Source organism: Oncorhynchus mykiss, chromosome 30 (assembly GCF_057628025.1).
Source record: "Oncorhynchus mykiss isolate SJ-2025 chromosome 30, ASM5762802v1, whole genome shotgun sequence".
Taxonomy (NCBI): domain Eukaryota; kingdom Metazoa; phylum Chordata; class Actinopteri; order Salmoniformes; family Salmonidae; genus Oncorhynchus; species Oncorhynchus mykiss.
Genome location: NC_143051.1, coordinates 24,386,106 through 24,406,896, shown reverse-complemented (window position 1 = coordinate 24,406,896; position 20,791 = coordinate 24,386,106). Strand labels below are relative to the sequence as shown.

At 45.0% G+C, this 20,791-nt stretch overlaps 1 protein-coding gene across 1 annotated transcript in view; it reads left to right on the top strand.

Moving 5' to 3' along the window:
• The window catches only part of LOC110488154 (retinoic acid receptor alpha-A), a 146,551-nt gene that overhangs the window by 49,201 nt on the left and 76,559 nt on the right, over nucleotides 1-20,791 (top strand). Inside the window, exon 3 of the mRNA XM_036971308.2 lies at nucleotides 16,277-16,418. Within this exon, the coding sequence (XP_036827203.1) occupies nucleotides 16,277-16,418 (142 nt within the window). The remainder of the gene's footprint in view (nucleotides 1-16,276; nucleotides 16,419-20,791) is intronic.

The window sequence follows — 20,791 nt, the reverse complement described above, 5'->3', positions numbered from 1 at the left end:
CTCCGGCAGCGGGGCCGGACAGGCGGGAGACTCCGGCAGCGGCGCCGGACAGGCGGGAGACTCCGGCAGCGGCGCCGGACAGGCGGGAGACTCCGGCAGCGGCGCCGGACAGGCGGGAGACTCCGGCAGCGGCGCCGGACAGGCGGGAGACTCCGGCAGCGGCGCCGGACAGGCGGGAGACTCCGGCAGCGGCGCCGGACAGGCGGGAGACTCCGGCAGCGGCGCCGGACAGGCGGGACCACCTGCAGGGAGGAGACAGAGAGACAGCCTGGTGCGTGGGGCTGCCACAGGAACCACCAGGCTGGGGAGCCCTTCAGGAGGCTTGGGGTTAGGAGGAGGCACCTGAAGGACCGGGCTGTGGGGGAGCACTGGAGCTCTGGTGCGCAACCTTGGCACCACCTCCCCAGGCTGGATAACCACTCTAGCCCGGACCCTCCAGAGTGCAGGCACAGGTTGAACCGGGCTGTGGGTAAGCACGGGAGATCTAGTGCTTACTACACGCACCTCTCCCTTAGGCTCCACTCCCACATTCGCCCGGCACGAGCGGAGCGCAGGCAGAGGACGCACTGCACCCTCCCAGCGCCCCGGAGACACAGCACGCAGAGCCGGCGCAGGATACCCTGGACCAAAACTGCGTACCGGCGACCAGACCCGCTGAGCAGGCACCATACGCCCTGGCTCGATGCCCGCACTCGCATGACACTCTCGGGGGGCTGTCCTATAGCGCACCGGGCTATGGACACGTACTGGCGACACCGTGCGCTTAACCGCATAACACGGTGCCTGCCCAGTATCACGCTGCTTATAATAAGCACGAGGAGTGAGCGCAGGTTTGCTACCTGGCTTAGCTCCACCCCTCGTGTGCCCCCCCAAAAAAAATGTTTGGGGCTGTCTCTCGTACCTGTCGCACTGCCCTGCTGCCTTCGCCAACCTCATTCTCCTGTAACCTTCCTTGCACTGCTCCATCGAATCCCAGGCGGGCTCCGGCACTCTCCCTGGGTCGATGGCCCATCTGTCTACCTCCTCCCAAGTTGTGTAGTCCTGTGAAGCCGGCCGCTGTTGTTGTTGCTGCTGCTGCATCTGCCGTCGCTGTTTTTTACCACGCCGCTTGGTCCTTGGTTGGTGGGTGATTCTGTCACGGCCGTCCTCCTCTTCATCTGAAGAGGAGAGGCGAAAAGGATCTGAGGACCAATACGCGGCGTGGTAAGTGTCCATGGTCAATCTTTAATAAAGAAAGTAGTGAACACTGAAAACTATACAAAACCAGTAAACAAAATAACAACCGTGAAGCTAATGTGAGCTGCGCTGAAACAAGCCATCAACATAGACAATCACCCACAAACAAACAGTGCAACCCAGGCTACCTAAGTATGATTCTCAATCAGAGACAACTAATGACACCTGCCTCTGATTGAGAACCATACTAGGCCGAAAACATAGAAATGCCCCAAAACATAGAAAAACAAACATAGACTGCCCACCCAACTCACGCCCTGACCATACTAAATAAATACAAAACAACGGAAATAAAGGTCAGAACGTGACATGAACAGCATTCTCACATAGGTATTCCTCTTGTCCAGATGGGTTAGGGCATTGTGCAGTGTGGTTGCGATTGCGTTGTCTGTGGACCTATTGGGGCGGTAAGCAAATTGGAGTGGGTCTAGGGTGTCAGGTAGGGTGGAGGTGATATGGTCCTTGACTAGTCTCTCAAAGCACTTCATGATGACGGAAGTGAGTGGTAGTCGTTTAGCTCAGTTACCTTAGCTTTCTTGGGAACAGGAACAATGGTGGCCCTCTTGAAGCATGTGGGAACAGCAGACTGGGATAAGGATTGATTGAATATGTCTGTAAACACACCAGCCAGGTGTTCTGCGCATGCTCTGAGGACGCGGCTGGGGATGCCGTCTGGGCCTGCAGCCTTGCGAGGGTTAACATGTTTAAATGTTTTACTCACGTCGGCTGCAGTGAAGGAGAGTCCGCAGGATTTAGTAGCGGGCCGTGTCAGTGGCCCTGTATTGTCCTCAAAGTGGGCAAAAAAGTTATTTAGTCTGTCTGGAAGCAAGACATCCTGGTCCGCGACGGGGCTGGTTTTCTTTTTGTAATCCATGATTGACTGTAGACCCTGCCACATACCTCTTGTGTCTGAGCCGTTGAATTGCGACTCTACTTTGTCTCTATACTGACGCTTAGCTTGTTTGATAGCCTTGCGGAGGGAATAGCTACACTGTTTGTATTCGGTCATGTTTCAGGTCACCTTGCCCTGGTTAAAAGCGGTGGACCGCGCTTTCAGTTTCGCGCGAATGCTGCCATTAATCCACGGTTTCTGGTTTGGGAATGTTTTAATCGTTGCTGTGGGTATAACATCGTCAATGCACTTTCTAATGATTGTTTGTTGGACGTTGATTGTTGTTGGACGCAATGCGGAACATATCCCAATCCACGTGATCGAAGCAGTCTTGAAGCGTGGAATCAGATTGGTCGACCAGCGTTGAACAGACCTGAGCGCGGGAGCTTCTTGTTTTAGGCTCTGTCTGTAGGCTGGAAGCAACAAAATGGAGTTGTGGTCAGCTTTTCCGAAAGGAGGGCGGGGGAGGGCCTTATATGCGTCACGGAAGTTAGAATAACAATGATCCAGGGTTTTACCAGCCCTGGTTGCGCAATCGATATGCTGATAGAATTTAGGGAGTCTTGTTTTCAGATTAACCTTGTTAAAATCCCCAGCTATAATGAATGCAGCCTCAGGATATGTGGTTTCCAGTTTACATGGAGTCTGCTTGGGGGGACTACCTGCCCTCCAGGACACCTACACCACCCGATGTCACAGGAAGGCCATAAAGATCATCAAGGACAACAACCACCCGAGCCACTGCCTGTTCACCCCGCTATCATCCAGAAGGCGAGGTCAGTACAGGTGCATCAAAGCAGGGACCGAGAGACTGAAAAACAGCTTCCCTTGGTAGATAATGCGGTCAACATTTGATTGTAAGGAATTCTAAGTCAGGTGAACAGAAGGACTTGAGTGCCTGTATGTTGTTATGATCACACCACGTCTCGTTAATCATAAGGCATACACCCCCACCCCTCTTCTTACCAGAAAGATGCTTGTTTCTGTCGGCTGCACCGACTCCGTTAGCGTCTCTCGAGTGAGCCATGTTTCCGTGAAGCAAAGAACATTACAGTCTCTGATGTCTCTCTGGAATGCTACCCTTGCTCGGATTTCATCAACCTTATTGTCAAGAGACTGGACATTGGCGAGTAGTATGCTATGAAGTGGTGCGCGATGTGCCCGTCTCCGGAGCCTGACCAGAAGACCACCTCGTTTGCCCCTTTTACGACGTCGTTGTTTTGGGTCGCCGGCTGGGATCCGATCCATTGTCCTGGGTGGAAGGCAAAACACAGGATCCGCTTCGGGAGAGTCATATTCTTGGTCGTAATGATGGTGATTTGACATTGCTCTTATATTCAGTAGTTCCTCCCGACTGTATGTAATGAAACCTAAGATTACCTGGGGTACCAATGTAAAAAATAACACTTAAAAAAACAAAATACTGCATAGTTTCCTAGGAACGCGAAGCAAGGCGGCCATCTCTGTCGGCGCCGGAAATAAATTGACACTTTTCATATTGCGATATAAAATGTTTTATTTTTCAATTTTGTTTTAATCCCGCTTTGTAACACATCAAAATGTGGAAAACGTCAAGGGTTGTGAATACTTTCTGAAGATAATGAATATTGTTCACTACCTGAGGGAGTGGGAACTCAAAACACTGTTTCTAAATAGATTAATCAATTAGCCTACATGGCTATCAGGCTAATGTCCTACAAAACCTTTCCAGCACTTAGCCTAGGCTACTTGATGTTGTCCTATTCACTGCAAGTGGCACGCTCCACTCCGTGGGTGCATCAAAATAATACTAAAGTGGTGCCATGAACTCAATATTAAGAGGTGAGAAATACAGTATATACTCACATTTCTCTCCTCCCTCTCTCGGTGTCAGTAATTTTCGGTTTATTGTCACCTGCTGATGATCAGGTACACACCTTTTGGCGATCAGGTAAACACCTGCAGGTGATCAGGTAAATAACTGATGGCAATCAGGCAAACACCTTCTGGCGATCAGGCAAACACCTGCTGGTGATCAGGTAAACAACTGATGGCAATCAGGCAAACACCTTCTGGCGATCAGGTAACCCAAACACCTGCTGGTGATCAGGTAAATAACTGATGGCAATCAGGCAAACACCTTCTGGTGATCAGGCAAACACCTGCTGGCGATCAGGCAAACACCACCTGCTGGCGATCACGTAAACACCTTCTGGCGATCAGGCAAACACCACCTGCTGGCAATCAGGCAAACACCACCTGCTGGCGATCACGTAAACACCTTCTGGCGATCAGGCATACACCTACTGGCGATCAGGCAAACACCACCTGCTGGCGATCAGGCAAACACCTGCTGGCGATCAGGCAAACACCACCTGCTGGCGATCACGTAAATACCTGCTGGTAAAATGCCCTGCTTAAGGGTGTGCTGTGATATCTTGTTATGAGCTTCAAACAGAGTCGACAAGCATCATATGGGAAATATCACATGGACACCACTGTCACAGGAGAGAGAGAATCAGTTAGAGAGAGAGAGAATCATGTAGAGAGAGAGAGAGAGAGAATAAGGTAGAGAGAGAGAATCAGGTAGAGAGAGATAATCAGCTAGAGAGAGAGAGAGAGAGAGAGAGAGAAAATAAGGTAGAGAGAGAGAATAAGGTAGAGTGAGAGAGAGAGAATAAGGTAGAGAGAGAGAATCAGGTTGAGAGAGAGAGACTCAGGTAGAGAGAGAGATAATAAGGTAGAGAGAGAGAGATAATAAGGGAGAGACAGTGTCTGACAGACAAATCAACCTGCATACTGTATGCTTATTGTTATTGTTCAATGTATGGTTATTTTGACCCTTTGTTATTGCTGTTACTGTTGTCCCATTGACAATTTAGATTCTTATTATTTTCATATTGTAAATATCCAAAGTAAGCTTTGCAATATGTACATTGTTACGTCATGCCAATAAAGCAAATTGAACTGATTTGAATTGAGTGAGAGAATAAGGTAGAGAGAGAGAGCAAGAGAGAGAGAAAGAGCATTTAAGTTTTGGAAACATCTAAAATACATAGACCCCATCTCATATCATTACCACGCCCTGCAATGACAAGACCTGAGCAAGGGAAAGAGTCCCTTCAGCCAGCTGGTCCCAGGGCTGAGTACACTAACACACTGAAGCCTCAGGACCAGAACATCCAATCAATCAGAATAAACCAAATTACAACACAGTCACAACAAAACTACATTACCTATTGAGAAGCAAAAGCACAAAGCAAAATGCAGTAGAGGAACAGGTTGAGAGAGAGAGAGAGAGAGAGAGAGAGAGAGAGAGAGAGAATCATGTAGGTAGGTAGAGAGAGAGAGAGAGAATCAGGTTGATAGAGCGAGGGGGAGAGAATCTACTGTGGGATATGCGTCAACAGCAACCTTTGGAAAATCCTCTGCATTATCATTAACAACAGACTCGTACATTTCCTCAGTGAAAACAATGTAATGAGAAAATGTCAAATTGGCTTTTTACCAAATTACTGTACGAGACCACATATTCACCCTGCACACCCTAATTGACCAACAAACAAACCAAAACAAAGGCAAAGTCTTCTCATGCTTTTTTTATTTGATTTTTTTTTAAAAATTGGCATGAGGGTCTGCTATACAAATTGATGGAAAGCGGTGTCGGGTTAAAAACATACAACATTATAAAATCTATGTACACAAAGAAGTGTGCGGTTAAAATTGACAAAAAACACACACATTTGTGACCGACCACCTTGATTCGGTCTTGAATTTGAAATTGTGTTTTTTACATTGGATTAAAGCAGAGACACAGAGCTACAAAATGGTATATCATACACTGCATTTTTGAGGAACAATTGGAAAGTAATTCTGATTTGAAAGTTAATCAACTTGTAACCTCACTTTTGAGAAAATGGCCTTTGAATCTTTTGGTACCTACTGGAGAACTCCCCTTTGTCTACACCCATTCAGCATTGTTCACACCCTCTTAAGCCAGCCCCACACTAATCTTTAAGGATTCACATGTGAGGTCATGTGCTAAATAGTGAGAAGTAAAGATTAAGATTAAAAGTTGTAAAAGTAGTAGCCTACAATAAGGAAAAAATCTAGGTAAACATAAAGTGTCCAGATGAAAATATTTTATAAATATTAGATGACGCCTACCCAGATGCACTTTCATGGGTCATGTGAAAGAAATACTATAACCCCCAGCCACATCTTGCTAAGTGCAATAGAACTAGATAGTGTTAATATTACATACAATAATATGCAGTATGTACAAGAACAATATCAATAATGATATCAGTGATAGACGAGGTAGTTATATGTTTTTTAGAAATATTTAGGGCTAACTTATTCCTTGCCACCCACTCTGACACGAACTGCAGCTCTTTGTTGAGTGTTGCAGTCATTTCAGTCGCTGTAGTAGCTGACGTGTGTAGTGTTGAGTCATCCACATACATAGAAACTCTGGCTTTACTCAGTCAGTGGCATGTCATTAGTAAAAATTGAAAAACGCAATGGGCTTAAACAGCTACCCTGGGGAGTTCCTGATTCTAACTGGATTATATTTGATAGGCTTCCGTTAAAGAACACCCTCTGTGTTCTGTTAGACAAGTAACTCTTTATCCACATTATAGCAGGAGGTGTAAAGCCATAGCACATACGTTTTTCCAGAAGCAGACAATGATCGATAATGTCTAAAGCTGCACTGAAGTCTAAGACAGCCCCCGCAATAATTTTATCATCAATTTCTCTCAGCCAATCATCAGTCATTTGTGTAAGTGCTGTGCTTGTTGAGTGTCCTTCCCTATAAGAATGTTGAAATTCTGTTGTCCATTTGTTTATTGTAAAATAGCATTGTATCTGGTCAAACACAATTTTTTCCAGAAGTTTACTAAGGGTTGGTAACAGGCTGATTGGTCGACTATTTGACCAAGTAAAGGGGGCTTTACTATTCTTGGGTAGCGGAATGACATTAGCTTCCCTCCAGGCCTGAGGGCACACACTCTGTAGTAGGCTTAAATTGAAAATGTGGCAATTAGGAGTGGCAATATCATCTGCTATAATCCTCAGTAATTTTCCATCTAGATTGTCAGACCCTGGTGGCTTGTCATTGTTGATAGACAACAATACGTTTTTCACCTCTTCCACACTGACTTTACTTAATTCAAAAGTACAATTCTTGTCTTTCATAATTTGGTCCGATATACTTGGATGTGTAGTGTCAGCGTTTGTTGCTGGCATGTCTTCCCTACGTTTGCTTATCTTGCCAATGAAGAAGTCATTAAAGTAGTTTGCAATATCAGTGGGCTTTGTGATGAATCAGCCATCTGATTCAATAAATGAAGGAGCCGAGTTGGCTTTTTTCCCCAAAATTTAAGGTGCCCCAAATCTTTTTACTATCATTCTTTATATAATGTATCTTTGTTTCATAGTGTAGTTTTTTTTAAATTTAGTTTAATCACATGATTTCTTAATTTGCAGTACGCTTACCAATCAGTTGGGCTGCCACACTTAATTGTCATACCTTTTGCTTCATTCCTCTCAACCATACAATTGTTCAATTCCTCATCAATCCAAGGGGATTTAGCAGTTTTTACAGTCATTTTCTTAATGGGTGCGTGCTTATTAGTAACTGGAATAAGTAGTTTCATAAATGTGTCAAGTGCAGCGTCTGGTTGCTCCTCATTACACACCACAGACCAGCAAATATTCTTTACATCATCAACATATGAATCACTACAACACTTCTTGTATGACCTCTTACACACTATATTAGGCCCAGCCTTTGTAACTTTGGTTTTCCTAGATATGGCTATTATATTGTGATCACTACATCCGATGGATTTGGATACTGCTTTAAAACAAATATCTGCAGCATTAGTAAAATACATGTTGATGATTTATTTCCTGTGCTGTCAGTCAACCCTGGTAGGTAGACTGACAACCTGATCCAGGTTGCAAGCACTGGTTACAGTTAGAATTTTTTTCCTGAGTGGGCAGCTTGATAATAGCTAGTCAATATTTAACGGCTATCATATACTTCTCTGTTGAAGTCACACACATTAACTATTTTAAGCATCAAGCATTTCACACATATTGTCCAGATACTGATTGGTGGTTTATAGCAGCTTCCCACAAGAATGGACTTTAGGTGAGGCAGATGAACCTGTAACCATATTACTTCAACAGTATTTAACTTCAGATCGTCTCTAAGCTTTACAGGAATGTGGTTCTGAATATAGACCGCAGAACCGCCTTCGTTGGCATTTCTGTCTTTTCAGTAGATGTTATAACCATTTCTTGTTACCACTGTATCAACAAAGGTATTATCTAAATGAGTTGAATGTCATATGTTACAAGCAAGTTATTGACTTCATGGACCTTGTTTCTTAGGCTCCATATGTTAATATGGCCTATTTTTAGCACTTTTCTGGGTTGCTTGATTGTTTTTAATGCTTTACTGGGAAGCTTATTAACAGAGGTAGATTTACTCATGTTATTTACATTGGTGCTGATAGTGCACAGTTTTTAATTGTACCTTTATTTAACTAGGCAAGTCACTTAAGAATACATTCCTATTTTCAATTATGGCCTAGGAACAGTGGGTAAACTGCCTTGTTCTGGTGGCAGAACGACAGATTTTTGCCTCAGCTTGGGGATTTGATCTTTCGGTTACAAGTCCAACACTCTAACCACTAGGCTACCTGCCGCCCCAGAGTGAGCTGCATAAAGTGGTCTTCCTACTATTGCACACCGCCTCAGTGCTAACAGTGTAGCTCTGGTTTATAGGCTCATGATTACCGCTTACAATAGCTGTAGGATAAACAGATGTATTCGGTGCAGTTAGTGGTACATAAATTAAATTACTTACATTGTGTTTGCCAATGCCCCTAAGATCATGTACATTTGATGCAGCATTATGACGACTCATTGTCACAATGGTAGGGTTATCTGAGCTGGTCTTGGATCATTTACCAGTCATTGTTTCAACGCAGCCTTGAAATGCGTGGACAAAGTCCAGGAGCCAAGATGATTTGGATGGACTCTGTCATTCCTGTAGAGTATCTTCTGTTTCCAGAAGGTGTCAAAGTTATCAATAAAAGAGACTCCAGCAGAGCTACAGTAGTATTTTAGCCGGATGTGTAATGCCAGCAGTCTGCTGAATCTTTCACACCTGCGGCCCAACGATGGTACTGGACCTGAAATTATTGGCCATTTTTTGGAGTCTTTTAATGCTAAAATCAGTTCTTTAAAATCAATTTTCAATGTTCCGAGTTAGCCCTCCTGATGTTGTTTGACCCTACATGGACCACGACAGTGTCAGCTCCTGGCATCTGTGATAGAACAGTCAGAAGCAGCTATGTTATGTCCTGTACTCGTGCTTCTGGGTAGCACAGGGCTTTTGGAGACCGAGATGTTTCTCACCATAGAGCTGCCTATGATGACAGCTGGTGATGTTGATTTTCATCATAGGTACACTTCAACTAGGACAGACAAAATGAGAAAAAAAATCCAGAAAATCACATTGTAGGATTTTTTATGAATTTATTTGCAAATGTACCTATGATGAAAGTTACAGGCCTCTCTCATCTTTTTAAGTGGGAGAACTTGCTCAATTGGTGGCTGACTAAATACTTTTTTGCCCCACTGTACATCTCTGTTCCGTCTAACCCTGGAATGTAATGAAATTCCAAAGATCTGGAAATCAGCATTTGGCCTACCACTTTTAATGATTATAGGCAAATCTTAAAACTCTCACTCCTGGTGAAAAAACTTGAAACCCTTGTAAGTGAACAGTTAACAGAGTTTTTTTTTTTACTAACTCTATTTTATCAAAGTACCAATCGGGCTTCAGCAAGAAGCATAGCACAATTACAGCAGCCATGAATGTTTTAAATGATATCACTGAAGCCATTGATGTCACGGCTTCAATAAGTAGTGAGTGCAGGAGTCAGGCGCAGAGAGCAGGGTAGTGCAAAAGATGTGGATCTTTAATATTCCAAAAAAACAGAGAGACGGTCACGCCACACACACAAGGGCGCGTAAAGTCCCAGTCCAAACAAACAGTATGAAACTGAAACCACAAGAATAATCAAACACCACAAACAGAAAAACAAGCCCGCATAAAAGCCGGTGGGCCTACTGGGTTTAAATAGCCCACAACCAAACCTAAACACGAAACAGGTGCAACTAATCAGACAAAACTAACTGAAACAGAAAAGGGGATCGGTGGCAGCTAGTAGGCCGGCGACGACAACCGCCGTGCGCCGCCCGAACAGGAAGAGGCACCATCTTCGGCGGGAACCCCCCCCCCCCAAAATGTCCCCCACCGGTACCCAGCACCTCTCCTCCGGACCGTACCCCTCCCAGTCCATGAGGTACTGCAGACCCCTCACCCGGCGTCTCGAGTCCAGAATAGCTCGTACCGTGTACGCCGGGGACCCCTCGATGTCCAGAGGGGGCGGAGGGAGCTCCGGCACCTCGCCTTCTTGTAGGGGACCAGCTACCACCGGCCTGAGGAGAGACACATGAAACGAGGGGTTAATGCGATAGTGAGAGGGAAATTGCAATCTATAACACACCTCGTTTATCCTCCTCAGGACTTTAAATGGACCCACACACTGCGGCCCTAGCTTCCGGCAGGGCAGGCGGAGGGGCAGGTTTCGGGTCGAGAGCCAGACCCTGTCCCCTGGTGCGAACACAGGGGCCTTACTGCGGTGGCGGTCAGCGCTCTTCTTCTGCCGTCCACCGGCCTGCTTAAGAGAGTCCTGGACTGCCCGCCAGGTCTCCCTAGAGCGCTGTACCCACTCCTCCACCGCAGAAGCTTCGGTCTGACTCTGATGCCACGGAGCCAGGATCGGCTGGTAGCCCAGCACGCATTGGAATGGCGACATGTTCGTGGAGGAGTGACGGAGTGAGTTCCTGGCCAACTCCGCCCATGGGACGTACCACGCCCATTCTCCTGGTCGGTCCTGGCAATACGACTGCAGAAACCTACCCACTTCCTGGTTCATTCTTTCCACCTGCCCATTACTCTCGGGGTGATAACCAGAGGTCAGGCTGACCGAGACCCCCAGACGCTCCATAAACGCCCTCCAAACACGGGACGTGAACTGGGGACCTCGATCAGATACGATGTCCTAGTTACGACCCCGTAGTGCCAGAAGACATGGGTAAATAGAGCCTCCGCAGTCTGTAGGGCCGTAGGGAGACCAATAAATGGGAGGAGACGGCAGGGCTTAGAGAACCGATCCACAACGACCAGAATGGTAGTGTTCCCCTGAGACGGGGGAAGATCAGTAAGAAAATCCACCGATAGATGAGACCAGGGCCGTTGTGGAACCGGGAGGGGCTGTAACTTCCCTCTAGGCCTGTGCCTAGGAGCCTTACTCTGGGCGCACACCGAACAGGAGGAGACAAAGAGCCTCATGTCCTTGGCTAAGGTGGGCCACCAGTATTCCCCCCTAAGACCCCGCACTGTCCTCGCAATCCCCGGATGACCTGAAGAAGGTAGTGTGTGAGCCCACCGAATCAATTGATCGGCCTTAGTGTTTTAGGAAACATGGTCTATAAGAGGTGGTAAATCTAAATCGAGTAAAGAACATGGCCCACCTAGCCTGACGTGGATTCAGTCTCCTCGCCGCCCGGATATACTCCAGATTGCGGTGGCCAGTCCAGATGAGGAAAGGGTGTTTAGCCCCCTCAAGCCAGTGTCTCCACACCTTCAGGGCTTTTACCATAGCAACTCCCGGTCCCCCACATCATAGTTCTGCTCCGCCGGACCGGTTGTGTACCCGAGTGCTGAGAGAGCACGGCTCCGACCCCAGCCTCGGACGCATCCACCTCCACTATGAATGCTAACGAAGGGTCCGGATGCGCCAACACGGGCGCGTCATTAAACAGCGCCTTCAACTGGTTGAAAGCTCCATCTGCCTCGGCCGACCACCGTAAACGCACCGGCCCCCCCTTCTGCAGTGAGGTAATAGGCGCCGCCACTTGGCCAAAACCCTGGATTAACCTCCGGTAGTAATTGGCAAACCCTAAAAACCGCTGCACCTCCTTTACCGTCGTCGGAGTCTGCCAATTACGCACAGCGTTAACGCGGTCACACTCCATCACCACCCCCGAGGCGGAAATGCGATAACCCAGGAAGGAAATGGCTCGTTTGGAGAACATACATTTCTCAGCCTTGACGTATAGGTCATGCTCCAACAGTCGCCCAAGTACCTTGCGCACCAGTGAGACATGCGCGGCGGCGCGTGTGGCAAAATATATCAAGATGTCATCAGTGTATACCACCACACCCTGCCCGTACAGGTCCCTGAGAATCTCATTTACAAAGGATTGAAAGATGGCTGGAGCATTCTTCAACCCAAACGGCATGACAAGGTACTCATAGTGGCCTGATGTGGTACTAAACGCTGTTTTCCACTCGTCTCCCTCCCGAATACGCACCAGATTATACGCGCTCCTGAGGTCCAGTTCGTGAAAAAACGCGCTCCGTGGAATAATTCCACCGCCGTAGCGATGAGAGGTAGCGGATAACTAAATCCCACTGTGATCGAATTTAGACCTCGATAATCAATGCACGGACGCAGTCCTCCCTCCTTTTTCTTCACAAGAAAATAAACTTGAGGAGACAGGTGACATGGAGGGCCGAATGTACCCCTGTCTCAGAGATTCCGTGACATATGTCTCCATAGCCAACGTCTCCTCCTGAGACAATGGGTACACGTGACTCCTGGGAAGTGCAGCGAATGCAGATCTGGCCGCCGTACACAGATCTGGCTCTCAAGAGAAGACAGGCTATGTGCATACTGCCCACAAAATGAGGTGAAAATTGAGCTTACACAGATTACACAGACCCACAAAGAATTGGAAAACAAATACCATTTTGATAAACTCCAATATCTGTTGGGTGAAATTCCACAGTGTGCCATCACAGCAGCAAGTTTTGTGACCTGTTGCCACAAGAAAAGGTCAACCAGTGAAGAACAAACACCATTGTAAATACAACCCATATTTATGTTTATTTATTTTCCCTTTTGTACTTTAACTATTTACACATCGGTACAACACTATATATAGCCATAATATGACATTTGAAATGTCTCTATTCATTTGGAACTTTGATGAGTGTAATGTTTACTGTTCATCGTCTCTTGTTTATTTAACTTTTTTTTATTTTTTTATCTATTTCACTTGCTTTGGGAATTAAACATATATTTCCCATGCCAATAAAGCGAGAATCCGGTAGGTAGAAAGAGAGTTAGAGAGAGAGAATCAGGTAGGTAGAGAGAGAGGGAATAATGTAATTAGAGAGAGAGAGAGAGTAAGGTAGGTAGAGAGAGAGACAATAAGGTAGGTAGAGAGAGAGAGAAAGAAAGAGAATCCGGTAGAAAGAGAGAGAGATAAAGACTCAGGTATGTAGAAAGAGAGATAATCAGTTAGGTAGGGAGAGGGAATCACGTAGAGAGAGAGTGAATCAGGTAGTCCGAGAGAGATAGAGAGAGAGAGGTACTGTAGGTAGAGAGAAAGAGAGAGAATCAGGTATGTAGAGAGAGAGAGAGATAAAGAATCAGGTAGGTCGAGAGAGATAAAGAGAGAGAGAATCAGGTACTGTAGGTAGACATAAAGAGAGAGAATCAGGTATGTAGAGAGAGAGATAAAGAATCGGGTAGGTAGAAAGAGAGAGAATCAGTTAGGTAGGGAGAGGGAATCAGGTAGAGAGAGAGAGAATCAGGTAGAGAGAGAGAGATAAAGAGAGAGAGAGAGAGAGAGATAATCAGGTAGGTTGAGAGAGATAAAGAGAGAGAGAATCAGGTACTGTAGGTAGAGAGAAAGAGAGATAATCAGGTATGTAGAGAGAGAGAGATAAAGAATCAGGTAGGTAGAGAGAGAGAGAGAGAGAGAGAGAGAGAGAGAGAGAGAGAATCAGGTATGTAGAAAGAGAGAGAGATAAAGAATCAGGTAGGTCGAGAGAGATAAAGAGAGAGAGAATCAGGTACTGTAGGTAGACATAAAGAGAGAGAATCAGGTATGGAGAGAGAGAGATAAAGAATCGGGTAGGTAGAAAGAGAGAGAATCAGTTAGGTAGGGAGAGGGAATCAGGTAGAGAGAGAGAGAATCAGGTAGAGAGAGAGAGATAAAGAGAGAGAGAGAGAGAGAGATAATCAGGTAGGTTGAGAGAGATAAAGAGAGAGAGAATCAGGTACTGTAGGTAGAGAGAAAGAGAGATAATCAGGTATGTAGAGAGAGAGAGATAAAGAATCAGGTAGAGAGAGAGACAGAGAGCGAGAGAGAGAATAAGGCAAGTCGAGAGAGAGAGAGAATCAGGTATGTAGAAAGAGAGAGAGATAAAGACTCAGGTATGTAGAAAGAGAGATAATCAGTTAGGTAGGGAGAGGGAATCACGTAGAGAGAGAGTGAATCAGGTAGTCCGAGAGAGATAGAGAGAGAGAGGTACTGTAGGTAGAGAGAAAGAGAGAGAGAATCAGGCATGTAGAGAGAGAGAGAGAGAGAGAGAGAGAGAGAGAGAGAATAAGGCAAGTAGAGAGAGAGAGAGAATCAGGTATGTAGAAAGAGAGAGAGATAAAAAATCAGGTAGGTAGAGAGAGAGAGAGAGAGAGGGAGAGAGAGAATAAGGCAAGTAGAGAGCGAGAGAGAGAGAGAATAAGGTAGGTGGAGAGGGAGAGGAGGAGGAGAGAGAGAGAGAGCAGATGTGATGATTAAGTCTGGGTGCATCAGGGTGTGTGTGTGTGATAGTGCTTCCCTTGAGGAACACAGAGATGAAGAAGTCACAGCATCTGTTGACTGCTGCTGCTGCTTCTGCTGCTGCTGAGAAATCACTTCACAAAGACTCTGAGGCACACACACACACATGCACGCACACACACATCGATGCATGCACACACACACCAATGCACGCACACACACACCGCTCCAAGGACTTTTATCCTGCCCTGCATGGTCACAGGGATGGGATTGAATGAATTATTACTACATTAGCCTTGGGTTCCGCACCCAACCTGAATACATTGCGCGTTGTTTCTGTTTGTGCGTGTGCGTGTGTTATCTATATATTAGAACAGAGAGGTAACGTATAAGAAGGTACTCTGCTCAGATCAGCTAGGATAAAGACACACATGTGCACGCACAGACACTCAGACTCACAGACACACACACACACACACATGATCAGGCAAGAATAAAGGCCTCTATTAAGAAAATGAATAATACCAGTCGAGGGGCGGTGTCCCTGGACTGGTCACATGGTGTTGAAATCCCAGACGTGATTGGCAAGCACTTGTGGGCACTGCGGGACGGGACTGGTATGTTGACAGATGTTTGAGTCTAAAGCGAGATGGGGCTGCTACACACACACACGCTACTGCATCAGCCATTTCAGCCCTGTGCGTACGCCATCTAATCCGTTACCCATCATGCATTCTGCTCCCCTAATGAAAACGCAAGGTCCCATCTGTCACAGGAGCCTATGGCAAATGGCAGAGGCCCTCTCGCCTGAGAGCCTGGATGATGGAGGATCATTGAGAAGGACCCCAGAGCCACAACAAATGAATAACAACTGAAACATCTTTAAGGAAGCTACTTGAATTCCTCTTGTTTTCCCTCAAATTCCTCTCATCTCTCACCCGCTGCTCCGACTGTGTTGGTAGGCAAATTATGCTTCTATTGAAGCAACTGATACAAGACAGTTACACCATAGTTGTTTTTGGACATACTGTAGACGTAAACCATAGGGGGGGGTCATTCTCCTTCTGTTATAGTCAGTTACACCAGCGTTCTTAGAAAGTCACACCAATTCACTGAACATCACTTAACACGCCATGTTAACATCCTCTACAACGCTTCCTCTTTCCTCTGATTACACACAGACACCACAAATGCTTGTTGCTATGACATCCTGAGCTGAATGCAGTCGAGGAAGATTTGTATTTATTAATTGTATTTAACCTTTTATCCAGTGTAACCATGTTTTACCAGATAGACTGATCCCTCTCTTTTCTTCTCTCTCTCTCTCTTTTCTTCTCTCTCTCTCTCTCTCCTCTCTCTCTCTCTCTCTCGCTCTCTCTCTCTCGCTCTCTTTCTCTAACTCTTTCTCTCTATCTATCTCTCTTTCTCTTTAACTCTCTCTCTCAGGGTTTTTTCCGTAGATCCATCCAGAAGAACATGGTGTACACGTGTCACCGGGACAAGAACTGCATCATCAACAAGGTGACCAGGAACCGCTGTCAGTACTGCCGACTCCAGAAGTGCTTTGGCGTGGGCATGTCCAAAGAGTGTGAGTCTTTCTCTCACACAAACACACATACACATGCACATTCGCGCACACACACACACCACTGTTACTACTGATGGGAATGTCCAAAGAGTGTTGGTTAGTTTGTCTCAATCCCACATTTCTAATCCCAAACCACGCCACTAGGGAAGTTTCCTGGTAGGGAAGTTTCCTGGTAGGGAAGTTTCCTTGGTAGGGAAGTTTCCTGGTAGGGAAGTTTCCTGGAATAACAGGAATCGAGGGACCCCTAGTCTTGATCAGAGGTCACATGCTACACACACCATCCTATCCATCCTTTAGAGGATTTAAACACCCATACACCTACACACACACACACCTACACACATACACCTACACACGTCCACATTATCCTATTCCCCTAGTGTAGGTATTCCCAAACCGAGATGCGCAATGATGTCGGGGGTACGTCAAACTAAAAATGTCATTCACATTAAAAAATAGATACAAATAAAATTCAAGCAGTCCATTTATATTTTCCAACGTTTTCTTCTCACCTGAGTAGCCTCGTTTCACAGCCAAAAATAAAATGAAACCATCTAGTGTTCAGCCAAATAACAACTCAATGTCAAATACAGGTAGCCTAGTCAAATAATTAACATCTAATCACATTAACCGTTACTCTCTTGTGGGAATTCCACAAACGGTTTGTATGTAGCCAAATGTATCTGCTGCTCATGTTGGTATCTGTACTGATGGTGCAAAATCCATGACAGGGAGACATAGTGGAGTGGTAACACGCGTGCAAGCAGTTGCTCCCGACACCACTTGGGTCCAGTGCATCATCCACGAGAGGCTCTTGCTGCCAAGGGAATGCATGACAGATTGAAAGACGTTTGGGACAATAAAGTGAAAATGGTTCACTTTGTTAAAGCAAGGTCCCTGAATATGTGTATTTTCTGCACTATGCAATGATATGGGCAGCGACCATTTAACGCTTTTACAACATACACAAGTTCGCTGGTTATCAAGGGGCAAAGAATTGAAAGGTTTTTTTAAAATTGAGAGATGAGCTTAAAGTTTGCATGAAGACGAGTTTCTCACAACACTGGCCTATCTGAGTGATGTTTTTTCTTTCCTGAATGATCTGAATCTAGGATTACAGGGACTCTCCGCAACTATATTCAATGTGCGGGACAAAATTGAGGCTATGATTAAGAAGTTGGAGCTCTTCTCTGTCTGCATTAAAAAGGACAACACACAGGTCTTTCCATCATTGTATGATTTTTTGTGTGCAAATGACATCAAGCTTACGGACAATGTCAAATGTGATATAGCGATGCACCTGAGTGAGTTGGGTGCGCAATTACGCAGGTGCTTTCCTGAAACGGACGACACAAACAACTGGATTCATTATCCCTCATTCACTAGTGAGGGTCTGACTCTGCCTCCAGTCCACTTACCGATATCTGAACAAGAGAGTCTCATGGAAATTGCAACAAGCGGTTCTGTGAAAATGTAATTTAATCAGAAGCCACTGCTGGATTGGGCTGCAGTCAGAGTTTCCTGCCTTGGCAAATCGTTTGTTAAGACACTGATACCCTTTGCAACCACGTACCTATGTGAGAGTGGATTCTCGGTACTCACTAGCATGAAAACTAAATGCAGGAACAGACTGTGTGGAAAATGATTTAAGACAGACTCTCTCCAATACAACCCAACATTGCAGAGTTATGTGCATCCTTTCAAGCACACCCTTCTCATTAACATGTGGTAAGTTATTCACAATTTTCAATGGACAAATAAGGTTTAATATGTAAGATGGTTAAATAAAGAGCAAAATTATGGATTATTATTATTTGTGCCCTGGTCCTATAAGAGCTCTTTGTCACTTCCCACGAGCCGGGTTGTGACAAAAACTCACTCATTCTTATGTTTAACAAATGTATTGTATAGTGTGTGTGTGGCAGGCTTACAATGATGGCAAAAAACAACATTTGAGAGTGCGTTGACCCTGGTGCTAGAGGGGGTACGCAGCTGGAGGTTGAATGTTTGAAGGCGTACAGGACTATAAAAAGTTTGGGAACCACTGTCTTAGTGGTTTTAAATCCTTCAGCTTTCTGCTCTTGTACTTTTGAACTTTTTAAGTGGATCGCAGTTCTCACTTTTAATGATGTGTGTGTGTGTGTGTGTGTGTGTGTGTGTGTGTGTGTGTGTGTGTGTGTGTGTGTGTGTGTGTGTGTGTGTGTGTGTGTGTGTGTGTGTGTGTGTGTGTGTGTGTGTGTGTGAGCGTGTGTGTGTGGGTGCCTGCGTGTGAACGTGCGTGCGTGTTTATGTATGTGTGCATGTGTGTGTGTGAGTTGTTGATAAACTCTGCAGGATAAAATCCAACATGCTGTATCTGATGATTGGCACTCCAGCAACAGCAGAACTTTTCCTAAGTCTGTTGAAATTAAAGTAGCACTCGTTTGATTTCTCCATCTTACATTGATCTCTGACAGAAATCCCTCAGCATCCACACACTGTACCCTTCAAGAAGGTTGATCCTATAGTGTCTGTGCCTGTCTGTGTCTGAAGTACAGAACTGGCTGGTGAGAAATGACGATAGGACTCTCTCCCAAGAGAAAGATGGATGGATGAGAGGAACTAGTGCAGGTGAATGATAATGTGATTTTCTTTGGTGGTCAAATTCTCAAACACGATGCACATACTTCCCAAAAAACATGAAGGCCTTTTGAAACACATAATCGACAGAGTTACCTTTGAAACCATTACTATTTTAATAAAAGAGTTGAGTGAGTCATTCATTTTGAAAGGTGACTTTTGAATTGTAATTTACAATATTTACAGTGTGTTCAGAAAGTATTCAGACCCCTTGACTTTTGCCATATTTGGTTGTGTTACAGCCTAAATGTAAAATTGATTCAATTTAGATTGTTTTTGTCACTGGGCTACACACAATAGCCCATAATGTCAAAGTGGAATTATATTTTTCGAAATGTTTGTAAATTAATAAAAATTGAAAAGTTAACTGGAGTTAATATTCAGTATTCAACCCCTTTCTTATAGCAAGCCTAAATAAATTCAGGAGTAAAAAACAGCTTAACAAGTCACATAATAAGTTGCATGGACTCACTCTGTGTGTAATAATAGTCTTTAACATGATTTTAGAATGACAAGCTCATCTCTTTACCCCACACATACAATTATATGTAAGGTCCCTCTGTCAAGCAGGGAATTTCAAACACAGATTCAACCACAAAGACCAGGGATGTTTTCCAATGTCTCGGAAAGTAGGGCTCCTATTGGTAGATGGGTAAAACATTTACCGTTGAAGTCGGAAGTTTACGTACACTTAGGTTGGAGTCATGAAAACACTCCACAAATGTCTTGATAACAAACTATAGTTTTGGCAAGTTCTGTTAGGACATCTACTTTGCGCATGACACAAGTCATTTTTCCAACAATTGTTTACAAAAATATTATTTCACTTATCATTCACTGTATCACAATTCCAGTGGGTCAGAAGTTTACATACACTAAGTTGACTGTGCCTTTAAACAGCTTGGAAAATTCCAGAAAATTATGTAATGGCTTTAGAAGCTTCTGATAGGCTAATTGACATAATTTGAGTCAATTGGAGGTGTATCTGTGGATGTATTTCAAGGCCTACCTTCAAACTCAGTGCTTCTTTGATTGACATCATGGGAAAATCAAAACAAATCAGCCAAGACCTCAGAAAAAAAATTGTAGACCTCCGCAAGTCTGGTTCATCCTTGGGAGCAATTTACAAACGCCTGAAGGTACCACTTTCATCTGTACAAACAATAGTACGCAAATATAAACACCACAGGACCACGCAGCCATCATACCACCCAGGAAGGAGACGCGTTCTGTCTCCTAGAGATGAATGTACTTTGGTGCGAAAAGTGCAAATCAATCTCAGAACATCAGCAAAGGACCTTGTGAAGCTGCTGGAGGAAACGGGTACAAAATTATCTATATCCACAGTAAAACAACTCCTATGGTGACATAACTGAAAGGCCGCTCAGCAAGGAAGAAGCCACTGCTCCAAAACTGCCACAAAAAAGCCAGAATACGGTTTGCAACTGCACACGGGGACAAAGATCGTACTTTTTGGAGAAATGTCTGATGAAACAAAAATAGAACTGTTTGGCCATAATTACCATTGTTATGTTTGGAGGAAAAATGGGGAGGCTTGCAAGCAGAAGAACACCATCCCAACGGTGAAGCACAGGGTGGCAGGATCATGTTGTGGGGGTGCTTTGCTGCAGGAGGGACTGGTGCACTTCACAAAATAGATGGCATCATGAGGTAGGAAAATGATTTAGATATATCGAAACAACATCTCAAGACATCAGTCAGGAAGTTAAAGCTTGGTCACAAATGGGTCTTCC